The 16023-nt window shown below is 38.3% G+C and overlaps 2 protein-coding genes across 4 annotated transcripts in view; one reads left to right on the top strand and one right to left on the bottom strand.

The window, feature by feature from the left end:
- The window catches only part of fancl (FA complementation group L), a 40909-nt gene extending 39245 nt beyond the window's left edge, over window positions 1–1664 (top strand). For both annotated transcript variants that reach the window (XM_056760143.1, XM_056760142.1), the window contains exon 14: window positions 1527–1664. In XM_056760143.1, the coding sequence (XP_056616121.1) occupies window positions 1527–1562 (36 nt within the window). In that variant the 3' untranslated portion in view covers window positions 1563–1664. The remainder of the gene's footprint in view (window positions 1–1526) is intronic.
- Window positions 1444–14840, bottom strand: vrk2 (VRK serine/threonine kinase 2). Of its 2 annotated transcripts, none has more exons than XM_056760140.1 (13): window positions 14400–14840; window positions 13642–13697; window positions 13487–13556; window positions 12858–12945; window positions 12606–12714; window positions 12008–12100; window positions 11615–11747; window positions 7294–7414; window positions 6963–7021; window positions 6055–6215; window positions 4027–4170; window positions 2257–2412; window positions 1444–2041 (listed from the first exon to the last, which is right to left on the bottom strand). In XM_056760140.1, exons 1-13 carry the CDS (start codon window positions 14524–14526, stop codon window positions 1643–1645), a joined length of 1716 nt encoding a protein of 571 aa, XP_056616118.1. In that variant the 5' UTR covers window positions 14527–14840; the 3' UTR covers window positions 1444–1642. The 2 variants fall into 2 exon arrangements, with proteins under 2 accessions (XP_056616118.1, XP_056616119.1); XM_056760141.1 differs by having other exon boundaries at window positions 6055–6212.
- Window positions 14841–16023: the final 1183 nt, after the last annotated feature.

Raw genomic sequence — 16023 nt, 5'->3', positions numbered from 1 at the left:
GTATTAGAAAATAGAATTAGTAGTATGTTGAAAAGAGTATTCCAAAGATTCCTGGATGGGTCTACTACTTCCGATAGAAATTCGAAGTGCAGAATGATGCACACTCTAATGGCTAATATTACCCAAAACTCACTGCGAGTAGGCGGAGTTAAGTGAGGATCCACTGCAATAATAAAATTAAATAACTGATGCGTCACTAAATTAATAAATATAAGCAGAGAGTTATCATTACTTATGAAACAATGAATGAATAAATACTTAAATGGAAAGAAGAGCTGTATTTTTATGGGTTTGACAGTTAATTGCCACAATGTTGTCTAGGCAACAACGACCACTTGCGTTTCCTGTTAGTATGTCCCAGTGTGTGCATATTGCTACACACTAAAATGTATAGACTTATACATACCAAAAACAGTACATACTTTTAGTGCATAGTATAAGTAGGCGAATTGGGACGCAGACACGCAACATTAGTGAACCCGAGCTGCTGCTTCTTCTTCTTGGTTTTATCTGCCAGCTTGCATCCATTGTGTTGCACTACTGCCATCTTCTGGTGATCGTCAACTTCTTGCTTTAATTCCTGTTTTAGCTAGATACCAGAATAGGTATTTTCTACATTGAACACTTCTGACAAATTCTAGTATGTCCTTAACTTCTTGTCCCACTAAACCTACTTTTACGAGCTGCCGCTTCCTCACACAACTTTATTCAACTGCTACCAGAAACAAAACATCCCCACATAACTTACAGTTTACATAATGCCACACTACCACTACATGTTCCCATGTCACGTCAAATACACACAATAGGCTTGTTTAACTTGATGCGGCACCGATTGATCCGACAGGCGGATGACATCAAAGTACCACAAAGCGATTCCAAAGCAAACTTTTTATGGTTTTTGAATCGCTCTTGCAGTACTTTGATGTCATCCGCCAGTCTGATCTTGCTGCCCCGCATCAATTCGAACAAGCCTATTGTTTAGATCAGCTTTCAGGTGAAATCACGTGATGTGCGTGTTCTCAGGTACGATAATCTTAATATTATCTTGTATTGTGTGATGAGGCAGGAGTTTCGAATCTTAAGTTTGAATAGGATTTAGATTTGAAATAAAAGAATCTGTCAAGATTTTTAAACTCCTGTAGTCTGAGTTAGGCTTTAGTTCATAGATTCATGATAACCCTTTATCATATTTTTTTGTTAACAATTAGTTAATGTATTAGCAAACATGACTAACAATGAACAAACCTTCTACAGCATGTATTACTCTTCGTGTTAATTTCATCAGTTACTTAAACATTTTTAAATCAAAAGTTGCATCTATTAATGTTGGTTATTGCACATGCAACTAGCATGAATAATATTGACATTAACAAACTGATATTGCTAGTTATTGCATTTACTGCAAAGTCTTACCCAATTCACAGAACAGAATATACAAACTGCTTATAAAATTTATTTTATTTAAACAATACTTCAAAAAAATAATCTTTTAAAAATTGTTTTTTGATTTCTTATTGTTCCAGCCCATTACTGTGAAAATGGTCACACAAACCTCATAACCACAGTCTCTTCATTCAGAGCCATATTCATGTGGTACAACAGCTCCACTGTCATGATGAGAGAATTGAACACATTGGAGTCATCGGAACAGTCGGAGTCGAATGACAATACCAACAGCAGTCAATATCACAATAAATAAAAGAATCAAGATCCATTTGTGTTTGGTTGACCTGATGCCCCATTTTGGACCATTCACTGATTTTCGGAGGCCATCTGCTTCCCTGTAACCGTGTGGAGTCCATTCATTTTCCCATTCACAAACAGAACTCCCCCAGTGATCTTCACTATAAACAGCCTCTTCCCGACGGTTGTGATTACAGTTATGTTTTCTACTGTAGTTTCCCCAGTAGTCGTCTTCTCTGCCGGATTCTCTACGGTCATCATTTAGTCCCCCAGTATATCCACGCTGATGCTCATAGTTATTTCTTCTCCTTTCGGTTCCCCGTGCCTCACCATAAAAATCAGCTTTCCTCCTTTCCTGTTTAGTAGGAGCAGTTTTTATCTTTTCTCATTAAATGTAAATGAGAGGATAATTTGTTATTATAATTTGTGTCAAATAAAACTCGCCCAGCATATTTTTATTTCTTGCGACTGTGATGCATTTACAACTTCGATCTGTTTGGATTGCTATGAAAAGAATTATTGATTGTGGTTTGTGTGGGCATTTGTGATGTGCTCTGCTGTTGGTATTACTTGCTGTAGCGTCTGTCTCTGTCTTCCTCCCGCTCTTGTTTTAGGATGAGCTCGTGGAGGTAGGCTCTCTTTGTCACTCGAGTCTTCATCACTGTCTAGGAATGCAGACCTTTGTTGAGAACTGCCTTTAGTGGCTGTGATAGGTCTGTGTGGTCTCTGTAAAAGTCAAAACAAACAAAACTAAATCACTCCGATATCGTTATCGATATTTGTTGGTGTTTGATGGTTGTCCCACCATAAGTGTTGTGTTTGTTTTAAGATTGCATAAGAAAAAATGGTTTGATTTACTACGTTAAACATGTCTATTTTGTCTGTTATATGGGCCATTTTACAGATTTTCTCCCCAGAAATTTTTAATGTATGCAAGTTGTATAATATCAGAGGATCAAAATCTAGTAATTAAGCAGTTAATTTTCATATTTATTTTTCAAAAAGTTTCTGAAAATTCTTGCTCTCCCCAAATTGTGTCACTGCCAAAACACAATATTAAATCATTTTAAAAGAACAATTGTGTTTACATATTAAGATTTTGTTTAAATGTACTTTTTAAATATATTTTTAGCTATTTAAAAGAAATCCACATGTAAATCAATAATTAAAGTGTCATTTATGAGATTTGTTGTATTTTGAATACAATCATTCTTTGTAAAAGGCATAAAATTGATAATACCAACTGCATAGTTAAGGATTCATTATAGTATATATATACATTATACCAAACACTATCATAACATCTTTGTTGATACTTCAATACTTTATTTTTGACCAAACATCCCATGTTTCGGTCGTGACACACATTTTCAGTAGTGATGGTAATGTTTTGGTAGTGATCACAATATTTAACTGAATCAGACTTTCAACTTTTTATGTTGATACAAATAACTAACTATGTTGCACGTACGCAGCCAATACATACAGCAGACACACATCTGACAGTTAATATATAATAGAAAACCTACAGCTCACATTCTATATAACTAGCAAAACATACTAAAATACTAATGATTTGCATAACTGTACAGAATTTTGTTTATTTTTTCAAACAAAGGATTAAGTGTTCTTTTTTCTCTCTACAATTTTTTCATACTTTTGAGCCTAACTCAAAGATGCTAATCAACACATGGTTTGCAAGCTCAGTTATGAACAGATCTACACACATAAAAACTATTTTTATGGAATAATGCCCAAAAATGACGTTCCTTAAAGTGATACCCAGATTTTCTGACTTTTGAACACATTTACTTCAAAATGATTAGCCTGATCTACTCACCATGTAGCAATTAGAGAAAGGCACACAATAATGATTCTTGATCAAAAATGTAGGGTTGTGGCTAAAATCACTATCAGCCAATGGACTAAAACACGCACAGTTTTGGTACTGACATTAAAATCCGGGACACGTATTTTTACATAAAGTTTAAAAATAAAAAATAAAATAAATATTTTTTAGAACTTCTTCACTTTTTTAAAACAACAATAGAAAAAATAATAATATTATGTAATTTTCATAAATTGAAATATAGATATTTGGGTTCAGGACACCCATCTCCCAAATGAAAGTACCCAATAAATTATGATTTTATATATATTAAGCTTACTGATATTATAAGTATTATTGTGGGTTTCTTAAGATGATAGAAGGGATCTTAATAAAAAACTAAGATTTGAATACTTGAATGCTTCTTAATTGTTTTTTTTTTTGATGTGGGACAGCAGTTTGCTCGAAATTCTGTCAAATGGGCCATTTGAGAATTTTTTGTATAATTATACCTGCTTCTGTGTCTCTCTTTTCGTCCTGCTCCTGTCTTTATTCGGTGTTGACCCCGGCATCTCTTCCTCATCATCTTCCTCCACGGTTGCCACAGGCTTTGATCTGGCAGGTTTTTTGTCAGTACGCTTGGGTTGGCTTGTGGTCTGTGGGAGGTTAAGTTAAATTAGATTTAAAGGAATTAACTTACTTTTGTCTCTAAGCGCGCTCTCCTGTGAATGCACAATGCTCTCTCCCTGACCTGGATCCAGAGAGGAGAGGACCTAACCTGATTGATGACATCTCCTTCTCTCCCTAAGGTGGCAACTGTCCAAACTAAAATTGGCCACAGATCACCACGAGGTCAGCTGTAGGCAAAATAAACTCCAGGAGTGTTGGATCGACACAAGTAGCGGCTAGCCTCGTGGTTTCGGGAGAGCTAGGACACGAGGGGGACATTGATGATGTTGTTTTAGCTTTTATTCAAATGAACTATAGCTAGATCTTCTAGAAGATGAACAGAACCATAGAAAAAATCTGACTACAAAGAAAAGGGGATTCAAATCCTAATGCCCTTGGTGTTGACACTGATATTTTCCATGTGTTTAAAAGGTACGGTCAGAGGAAAAAGACACAGAGTTCTTCAGAATGCTTTGGAAGGACTATATATCAAGGACTCTCATCTTTCTATGCTGCTGAAATATGCTGATACTGAACTGTCACCCAGACTACCAAAGTTTTAAACAGAAGAATCATTGTTTAAACAAATCCCGACGTTAAATCCATATTTAAGGACATTAACATGATTTTTATATTATGCAACACATTCCAAATCTAACACCAGACAAAATTAAAGGAACTGTTCACCTTTAAAATAAAAATTCTGTCATTATTCGCTCACCCTCTTGTCATTTCAAACCAGTATGACTTACTTTCTTCTGCTTAACACAAAAGAAGATTGTTGGTTAAAGAAAATCGTTGATCCCCATTGTCTTGCATTGGTTTTGTGTCAATACAATAAAAGTTAATGGGGACCAATGGTTTTGGTTACCATTTTTCAAAATATCTTCTTTTGTGTTATGCAGAAGAAAATTAGACAACAGGTTGAGTAAATGATGATATAATTTTAATTCTGAAGGTGAACTAATCCTTTAAATTCCTTTCTGAAGTTTCTGAACATGTATTGTTTAATTCCACAAGAGCATGATTCCTGGTTCTTTTTCAAAACACTTTTGATCTAAACATGCATTACTTAAATGTCCATAGGATCAGTTATTGCGCAGACTGGCTTCATATCGAAGCACTAGCAAATGGTGAACAACCCATCTCAAGATCCTCAACGCCGAGCCCTCTCCATTGAACCACGGATCAAACTGCTGGACATCTCCACATGAAGATAAGAGGCAATTCTAACCGGTGATCTTTTAGCCTCGGCAAAATGTGTGTATTCAACAGCCCCAAATTGGGTTGCTTGGGTTTTCGTAAAGTTCAGCGGTTCAAGTTCGCAGTGAACTGTGAAGTGATTTCACTGAAATTAAGCCCTCTCCATTTCAGACCTCTTGTCATCCAATAAGCTTTTTGGAAAGGTGAGCGGAGGTTAACCTATGACACCACGGTCAAGATTCACCAGTCGTTCCCCTTAAACAGGGAAAAGTGCCATTATTACCTGCATCATCTGCTGGATAGGGTAAGCAGAAACCCAGCGTGATGTATTTTAAGCGCTTAATACATGTATAGCAACTACATAAATGCATGCATACAAAAAATGTAAGAAGGTATACTGCTCTAAACTAAAGGATTGTGACCACTGTGTAAATCTCCCAAATCTCACTTCTAACACAGCCAACAGGCCGATCTGACATCCCAGAACAAGAGTGGGAGTCAGTGTAGCATGGAAAGGGTCACGGGAGGCCTCCCAAACCTAAGAATCTTCTCTCTCCCAGACAGATAAATCTGCCGCAGCCCACCGGCTTCCCTGAATGCTCCAGCTCTAGCTTATCTGGTCTCTATTAAGACTACTAGGCTGCTGTGCCAAAGCATCACACACTCACCCTTTGTGTGGCTGGCCTGGATGTCTCAGACGTTCTCGGCCTAGAGAGGTCCAGTGGGCCTTGCAGCCCCGTTCCTGACAGAACTTTCTTTAGGACCTGATAGTCCGGCTTTTCATTGTAGCTTAGGCCCTTTACGTATAACAGGAACCTGGCGATCTCTTCTGAGAAGAATAAAAGAAAGACATCTGTTGGTAACAAGATAAAATATTGCAAAAGTTAAACAACGTACATTTGGTGTTTAGCAGGACAAGCTACAAGATGCCTCATCGTGATGCCTCCGAAACCACCAAGACGTGTCCTCCTTAAAAAGTGAGTTCCTAATAGCCATGAAGACTGCATCTGCAGATTTGCATAATTCACAGATAAACCCCAGCTGAAATGGTCCGCATGCTTTATGCGGATGCATCCCGCGGCTGACCTAGATGCTTACAGAAACGTCCGGGCCACTGACAACGGACTACATTTTCATTCCAAGGAAACAAAAACCATATCATCCTAACAAATGGATGGTGGCAGGAGCCCTATGTAGAAGACCCTCCAGAACACAAATGTGCATCTAATACGGGCACCTTCCATTCTTCACTGTAATAAATACTTCGGGTGCCGTCCTACGCCACCGCACGTTCTCTTTGTGGCAGCCCGACTGAATGTACGCCACGTGCGTGGCCGTGATGCATGTTAGAGGTCTTATCTTCCTGGTCCAGCTGCAGCCAGCCTCTCAAGGTTGGGGGAACAGGGCCTCATCATAATCATAGATCACAAAGCCCCCATTCAGGAGACACGCATACCCTCTCTCCCTGCGGAGGGGGGGAGATACTCCAGGAACGCTAGAGGCCGTTGATGAAGGGGAAGCAAGGAGATTGTGCTATGGTGAGGCAACTAAGTCCCTGAACCAAACGTATACATACCTGTGCTGGAGCCAGAGGTGGACATGCTCGTGACGGAGTCTGGCAGGTTAGACATTAGCCTGTGGTCAAAGTGACAAAAGAAGAGGTCAACTATCATCATTTTACATGCATCAGACTGTGTTGTACATCTCAAATCGAAATAGAACAGACCTTTTAAATCTATTTTAAACTGCCAAATATGGCTTTGGGACAATTTCCTCCACCAACTTAAGCAGGTTTAACAAAGAGTTGAGTGAATAATTTAGGCTGAATAAGCAAATGGGGCCTCTGATCAGTGGCCACTACACACAACTCAAAGCATAGACCTGCGGTGAAAGGGGGGAGAGCATACTTGGCCTTTGCATCCTGGACCTCAGCTGGGTTCCTGAGAAAAGACCGCCAGGGCAGAGTTCCACACTGCCAGTGGAGCAAGCAGTAGCCCAGTTCCTCCAAGTCTCCTCGTCTGGACGGGACTATAAGAGACAGAAAAGATAAGAAAAACTGAGAAAGGGGGACATAAAACTTCAGAAGTGAATGAGTGAATAATCTTTTAATTCAATGGCCCGTCCACTAGCTGCTGAAATATGTCCTTATAAAAAAAGTGGAAAAGGGAGCGGTGGTAGTGATGGAGAGGAGTATTTTGTTTTCTCAGCTGGTGCCCTGGCTTCGCTCGCAGGCTAACGTGGCTTTTCTAAGAGGGGTTGAGGGTTGAAAGAGTAGGTCAGTTTCCTCCCACCAGAGATCCTTCTGTCTAGTTCGAACTCCTCAAGTCTCTCTCTCGCACACCCTCCTTCTCCGTCTGGCCTGGCGACTCGTCCCAGAAACCTGATCCTCACGGCCCCTGACATGATCCAGACAGCCTGTGGCCCGGCCCGACACTCTGTCCGACGGAGAGCCAAGCAGTAAAACAAAGAAATAAATGTCTGGGCCCAAATTGTTCCCACATGTTTCTGGATTCCGTGGGGTCTCTACTGGCCTTAAAAGAAGAGCTTGAGAGTGTGCATGTGCTCCTCAGACCTGCTCGATATCCACCTCGGCCGCAGCACATTACACAACTGCCATCTAGCGTAAAGGGGTTTTGAACGCTGTAGAGTTTATAAGAGCAGTATTTAGCCGACCATTTATCTGACTACATTTTTTTACAAATACATTGGTGGTTTAATTTCGCAAAGATAATTTCACTTGTTAGCACTAGGGGTGTCACAATATACCTGTTGTGACAATAACCGTGATATAAGAAACCATGTTGACCTAGCTTGAAGAGTCACAAATTTCCCAATGTTTACTCTCTTTCTTTCTCTGCCTCCCTACACTCATTTTGAGTGTGATTCACTTAGCAAAAAAATAGCAAACACAAAATAAACAAAATTAAAGATTAATTTGACTGATAGCATTATTTATTTAAAGGGGCAGTTCACCCAAAAATGATAATGTTGTCATCATTTACACATTCTCATATTGTTCCAAACTTGTATACATTTTTTTGTTCTGCTAAAAACAAAAAAGATATTTGGAATAATGTCAGGAACCAAACAGATCTCCTAGTATGGAAGTAAATGGAGGATGCGATCTGTTTGGTTACTGTTATGCTCAACAGAACAAAGAAATATATATACAGGTTTGTAACAATCTGAGGGTAAATGATGACAGATTCTTCATTTTTGGGTGAACTATTGCATTTAAAACATTTCAATATATATCATCTTAATATGATTACTGTGAATCTCTGGCCATGATAAGCTTTCCTGTAGCTCAGTGGTTAGAGCATGGCGCTAACAACACCTAGGTCATGGGTTTGATCGCAGGGATTGCACAAACGTATAGTATAATGCAATGTATGTCGCTTTGGATAAAAGCATCTGCTAAATGCGTAAATGTAAATGATAACCATTTATTGAAATAACTACAAACAGTGTTGATTCGCTGAAACTAATTCGGGGTGTGGTTTGGACCGACTTGACATTTGTTATTTACATTACGCATGATAGCAAACAGAAAAACAATCCTAAATGTTCCATATAATTTGCGTATAAAAAATGAATATAGTATAAAGTCCAATCAGGGGAGATAAGATTAGCATCTTCCACTGTATAAATTAGGTTTTAGACAGATTTAGAAAAAAGCAAGGAAGAAGAAAAAATACCCTCTTCATCTATCCTCCCATTTATTTCATCTCCCCTAAAAACACTCTGCATCTGCCCTCACCCTATAGGCATATTTTATTTGTCTGGGAATGCTAGACACTTCATGGAATCAATGCAATTGTCTTCAAATTCAGGAGCAGAAGAGATAAATACTTTTGAGTAAGTGAAGCCCCCCTCCTCGCTCTTCAAATAAACCCAAGAGATTATTACTAAAGTCATGCCAAGAGTGGGTTTCACACTTTTTAAAAAGCTCTATGGAAGTCTATCCCAGTCCGTCTTCAACAACGGCACTTTAAGCCGTGCTCTAATGTTACTGCGAAAGCATCTGCTTATGAACAGGCCATTGAGTGTGAAATGGCCTCACTTCAACCCCCTGATTAGTTTTACGCCATCCAGACGAATAGCGGCAGCATTTAGATATGAAATATTCATTTTGGTACTGATCTTGGATCCCGGCTATTAAACTGAAATACATTTTGGGTCAGGCTGACCAATTACGGGTTGACTTTAAACTAAGCACTTGCTATGAATTACGTTCGCCTAAATTTATATCCGAATTGGATGGTTTTGTCTGTCTCGAGTTAACCTCCCGTTAAGCATGTCTCTTCATGAAAAGCTCCAACTTCATCAATATGGGTAAATTAAGGCACGTCGTTTGTTCGTGCCTAGAGAGTGTATTAACTCAATACTGTAACTGCAGTCCATCTCCTGAGAAATTACTTATTGACTGCATTCATCAAAAGGGAAAATCTCAGCCTAAATCCATGGCCGTCATTGATCCTGCCATGCCCATTACGGAGTCAACCTCTCTGCCCGCTAGCCACTAAAACAGCTAGACCCATTAGGACGAGTATATAGCTTTTCTTTATTTTTCCTCTACCCTTGACCAGACTAATTTACCAAACACAAAATTTACTCCAAAAGACTTTAACATCCTAACTACGTAGACGCGACCTTGGAGAAAACGCATGTAAAACATGGGCACCTCGACTTAAGACCAAAGTGCACAAGATAAGACACACTCCGTAAACATTTTGTACGCCTCTGTAATAGGGAGCAGAAGGGGTGGGTTGCCTGGCCTAGTCCTGACACCGATTCACTCATAAAAAAGGCAGATCTAAGAACGCCGCATTCCAGGCCTCGCACAACACCTTCCATCAGACGGAAGCTGTTGTTCATAATTATGGCCTATTGTTATTCTGATTATCCAAAGCACCATGTCAAACTCTTGAACCTCTCCTCCTGAATTTCAGCTGGCTCACTTCAACCCCACAGGTGATAATTAGGCCTTTAGCGAGGGGTTTAGCGGGACATGAAGTGCCTGTCTGTGCACTCCTCACCATGGTAACAAATCAACATCTACACGGGGTGCCAGGGGCCAGAAGAAAAGGAACACTCTGCAATCTGCATTCATCTATGGGGCAAATGGCGCTAATGACCTACACAACAGCTGTCGGCGTCCTCGGTCAAGGCGTCTGAAGCAGTGACGTCAACTCGGAGGCAGATATTCTCGATAATGGCGAAAACACGGGCTTTGTTGATTTACGGCCCGTCTGCTTTGATTTTTGATTCGGGAATAAATCGGGTCACTCTCAAGTCGGTGTGTCGATGGGATGGTGTTTTCCTAAACTCTCGTCTGTTATATCACTTGCCATGTGTGATTTATACTGTACAACGGGCCATATAGTTATGGAGCGGTAAGACAGAATCAGGACCATATGTAAAATCCTGCACATGAAAATGTGAACAAATTGTATCAAGCCAGAACTTGATCTTGCCTGAAAGCAGCCAGACCTTGGTCTGAACCTGACCGTGATTTACTTTCAGACCTATTAAACAATATGTAATGTTGATCCCACAATATGAAACACACTAAATCATGTTTTCTCCCATTTCTATCACTGAACAAGAATAATACATTCTCATACAATTCTACATATTAAACCACCCTGATGACATTCAGGAAAAATAAAATAAGAAATTCTTAATTTGTAATTAAAACATTAAACTTTAATGTGTTATACAGTATATATTTCTGCTGTCTGGCCATCATGTGTTCTTTCCAAACAGTAACTATAAGCGAGCTTTACCTCTCTGTGTATTCAGTATCGAACCCCTGTAATGTCACATGGCCGACACAGGTAAAGATATTGACTTTGAGCCCCGGTGCAACAAAACATCAAAGCTTTAATTAATAGCAAATGCATACAAGATGCAGGTTATGACTTTGACTAATTAGGGAATTCTTGAATTAAGTCTGCCCAAGTAAGCATGGACAGAACAATCGATATCCAATAAAAAGGACTGTACGCAATTTACGACTTAATGTGTTTCCAATAGCATGACCCGGAGTTAAGGACATGATACTGAAGAGTTCCAGCCACATATACAAGACCTCATTACAGAGAGAGTGATATACACGGTGAATTCATATTTGCGCTAGAATTGTCAATAGCCGTTTTTACATGTTGACATGTTTCTTTCTCAGTATTGTTTCAAGATATTAAAGAAGACGATGTTTCAAATTACCTACTCCTTTGTGAGCATCAATGCTTGTATACTCAATTGTGCCATTGTGTCCTTTCTTTGGATTCTCTTTATATTCCTTATGCTGGCCATTAGGACAATATCTGTATGACAGACCATAGTCAGCCAGGTACACCTGTTGGAGATAAAGTCACCATCAGTCATCCCAAAGACATTTTCTCTCCACCTGTTTCTGTCCTACATGGTGTGTCTGAGATGTTAATTGATCATATTTAAGGTTTTCAAATGTTGTCAATGCTGGCTGAAAATCAATAAAAGAAATGAAAACACACTTGGAAGAGTATGTATTGCAGTTGAATACTTTACACGGAAAAGATAACCAATAGTTTAGAATGTCCGTTATTGATTGTGGTAACGTGCATGCAGCTGACTCACCTTGTTTGGATCTCGGTGTCCCAATAAAAGATTGGCAGCCTTAATGTCAGCATGGACATACTCGTTGTCATGAATATATTCTAGAACGTCCATCTGTTGAGGGCAAAGAGATAGAGGGGAAGGTTAACATGAATAATTTAGTAACCTCATGATGACCTATTGTAATGACTGGAGGCAGATAAGCTGGATGCAAGGCAGTTTAATGTCCAGGCACATCAATTAAAGCCTATAGATCATATACTTATTGATTTAAAACATTTCCATAATAAGTAAATATAAAGAAAAGCCGGTTCATGTTGAAACAAATCTTACTACAAACAGTGTACACTAAATAAAGTTTTTAATATATGTTTAATTGGCTAGTATGGATTCAGCTGGTGATGTAAACAGTAACAAATAATACAACTTTTATTATCCTACCAAGTCTATGGTTTTAAACCTATCTTGAAAGAGTATAAAATGTTTATAACGAGGAATTAATGACTTTGTTTAAATACTGAAATTCACTTGTCGAGCTTACAATTCATTAACGCGCTTATTTAATATAAGTTAAGATGTCCAGAAAGATTGCCAAAGTCTAATATTAAGGAGGTCTCACCATAAGGACACCCAGCCGTAGTACTGTGGGCTTTCTTAGTTGACCACCATTCTCCTCGATCACCTTCTGCAGATCTGTGCCTAGACGGTCCATCACCATGAACCTATACCTAACGTACACAACCCCAAAGTCAAAACGACCAAATTTAAAATTACAGCTCAAATTATCCTCACGTTAACAGAAGAATATCATGGCCAAATGTTTCTTTGAAGGACTGGTTAATGTCAAACTGCTACATTTAAATATTCATACCTTGTTTCTTTGTATTCAGACAATCCAGACCCCCCATAGGTCGGAATCCCCAAAAACTCCAGGCATTTAGACTTCTTCCATTTGTTCACTGTAAGGTCGAAATTTATAAATCTTTGGTAAAGAAGACTATTTATAAGTTTGTACAAACAGTAAATGCTGTACATCACACATCTCTTTCACACATTTCCTCCAGTCTAGCCTTGACTGGCTGTGCACCAGAGTGACAGGTGGTCAGAGGCCCTTTTGAGAAACCAGCTTCATCATCAGCAATTTGGTCACTTTCTCTGAATTAGAGCTCAAACAAGCCGGGATTGCACTAACGACCACAGAGGTGCATGTTTGCTTTGATTTATTAATTCACACAGCCAGGCTAATTTACATCTATAGCCACTTCATCAGTGACATGCACTCCATGTTTGAGAACTCTCAGATGAAGATGAGGGGTCTTCAGCATTTTCATTCAACACTTCTCAAAAGAGTGCATCTGTGCTCTTCCCTCCTTTGGCCATAATAATGTCAGTGTATATGTGGATTTTGATGGCTAATTGTTCTTGCATAACAACAGAAATAATTCCATTACAGAACAATAATTCAAGTTCGGAACATCTTCAAATTCGTAAAATGCTTACTAGTATCTGGCTTGGCTGCTCGCTGGTAAAATTTCAACTCAGAGAATAAAGGTCCATTTTCATGATACTCCTAAAAATTTATATAAAGATTGCACACTTTGTAAAAACATAATTTAAATGGTTATGAATCACATTTCATCAAACTTACTACTCACCACTTTGATCACAAAATCAGTGTCATCTCGTACAGGGACATGCACATCACCAGAGGCTGTAAAACATGTGTAAAAAGGTGAAAAATCTACTAAATCTCATCGTAATTATACTAAAAATATCATACTGAGTGACATTGTGAGCCTTTTGATCGGTAAATTAACTGAGTGACAACAACAACACACATTACATCACATCTCAACTTGCATCATTCTTTGTACCACTAAGATTTATGAATGTATCTGTTTAGACAACATTCCAGAAGATGCTGGTCCAGAGGAACTTGCGGTTTCAGTTTTTAACACTGCACAAGCCTTCTGTGGTATAAACATTTATAACCAAATCAAAATGTTGAACAAATATCTTTACGATTGATTTTCTACATGTATAACAAAAAAAAAGAATAGAACCGGAAGTGCTACTGGACCAGTGTTTACATCTTACTACGTGGACTATATTCTTCTGTTACAGCCAGGAACCTCAATTTAAATGTTTCTTATTATGAGAAATCTAATATATTTTTACATTCTGTACTTTGTATTGTCATGAAAGCAGAAGTGAGGGCACGTGGTAGTAATATAGAAACTAAAGACTGTGGCAGAGATCTACCACTTTAAAGATACAAATTCAAGGTTCACTTTATGCAATACCAATTTTCACAGTACCAAACATATTCTGCCATAATGTTTATTGCTATAGATGAAATGGAAATATGACACACAGAATTAAAAGACATACGTATGCAAGGTAAAGCAATTACCCAGGTAAATCAGTCCAAAACCACCTCTCCCAATAATCTTCCCGATGCGCCATTTCTTCTTTTCTGAATCTGTCAAAATCCATCCGTCTGGGAGCTCGCTAGATAGTGTGTATTTCTTTGGAGGCATATTATGCTTAAATATCACGTGGTAGGTTGCGATAGTGTAAACTTTAGAGAAGAAACGACTTGTCAATGTTAATATTTACATGAACTACACTAACAAACAATCAAAACAAAACTGAAACAAGGATCTGATTTTGCAAAATGTCATTGCTGAAACTAACAGGCTTATTTTCCAGCTGTTTTACAAACCAGCAATACATATAAATAACGTGCCAAAGAACCGTACAAAAAGAAAATTGAATTGGAAAAATATTATTGCTGTATAAAGTCACAGAGTTTAAAACTCATATCCAAAGACAGTTGTCCCCTCTCGAAATCGGTCCCCTTTAGGACCCCGCGTGATTCTGTTGCCTAAAATAACTTGTAATGGGTACTCTTTTTAGCGCCTGATTGCAATTCTTACAAAATTACAATACGAGTTATGTCGGTTGTACTTTGTTAAAATGACAATTATTGTCTTTTTCACTAAATTCTTCATATAAAGGCTATGGGATGTGAAATCAAACAAATCTCGTTCTACTGTTTTAGTTCTTTACTATATTAAAACCATGGTAATTTAAAAATATCAAAAATGATGTTTTTTGTTTGTTAAGCAGACGTTGACCTAGAAGTACTGGCTTGTTTGTTACATCAAGCTTTAAGCTCATATGTTTTTCGTAAACTTTAATTTTAAGATGTCTTTCAAATGCTTTTATTTTACTCGACGTATTTAGCTCTCTGGAAACTAACTCAACTTCGGTTAGCCATACAACAACTCGAGATAACAACTTTGTAATCAGGAATTACAACTACCTGCTACATTGGGTCCTAAGCGGACACAATTGACACGGGGACCGAATTTGACATGACACCTGTCACAGGGTTTTGACTAGAAGGGATACAGCAACCTCCACTGGGCATGCGCACTTCAATACCGCATAGTTTTTTTCACGCTGAAAAAAGTTAATTCATATTTTTGTATTATTGTAAGGTTAGGTTTATGGTAGGGGTAGGTGTTGCCGTTAGCTAATGTAATTTGTTGTTGTTCAATGGCGAGATTTTGCACGATTTACGGCCTGACTGTTTCCCTTCTAGCAAAATCCTGTCAAAGCTCTAAACATTGCTCTCTCAGCTCCTGTGTGTCTAACTTCCTGAAAGGTATTGACACACCCGCGAAATCACATGGAAATTAATCACAACCAATCATAAAGCAGTCTTTCAAGTTGAACTACCAATCAAATTCACACAGAGTCGGGACCATTTGTAGGACCTTTATACATTAAAGGGTATAAAGTCATTTTACAATTTTACAGATTTCAGCGCAGCCAAAACTGAAGATAGATTAAACACCTTATTATCGAGCAACTATTTAAGTAACTGTTAGTTGATTTGTCTTTGTAGTGAAATAGTATTTTTATTTTAGTATTTGGTTGTTATTCTTTTTTGCTGGAACCAATTTTTAATATTGCCTTATATTTTTTTCTATTTGAACAGCAATTCAACTTTTTTGTTGAATAGGAAT

The sequence above is a fragment of the Triplophysa dalaica genome, chromosome 11, assembly GCF_015846415.1.
Source record: "Triplophysa dalaica isolate WHDGS20190420 chromosome 11, ASM1584641v1, whole genome shotgun sequence".
Taxonomy (NCBI): domain Eukaryota; kingdom Metazoa; phylum Chordata; class Actinopteri; order Cypriniformes; family Nemacheilidae; genus Triplophysa; species Triplophysa dalaica.
Note: the sequence above shows the minus strand (reverse complement) of the source record. Positions and strands in the feature narration are given on the sequence as shown.

Excerpts from the sequence above, each read along its gene's own strand:
- vrk2 (XM_056760140.1), bottom strand. The coding sequence starts at position 14,526 with ATGCCTCCAAAGAAATACACACTATCTAGCGAGCTCCCAGACGGATGG. Across the intron at positions 12,715-12,857 it reads TCTGAATACAAAGAAACAAG|GTATAGGTTCATGGTGATGG; the intron begins GTATGAATATTT and ends TGTGTACGTTAG. Across the intron at positions 6,216-6,962 it reads CACCTCTGGCTCCAGCACAG|AAGAGATCGCCAGGTTCCTG; the intron begins GTATGTATACGT and ends TATTCTTCTCAG.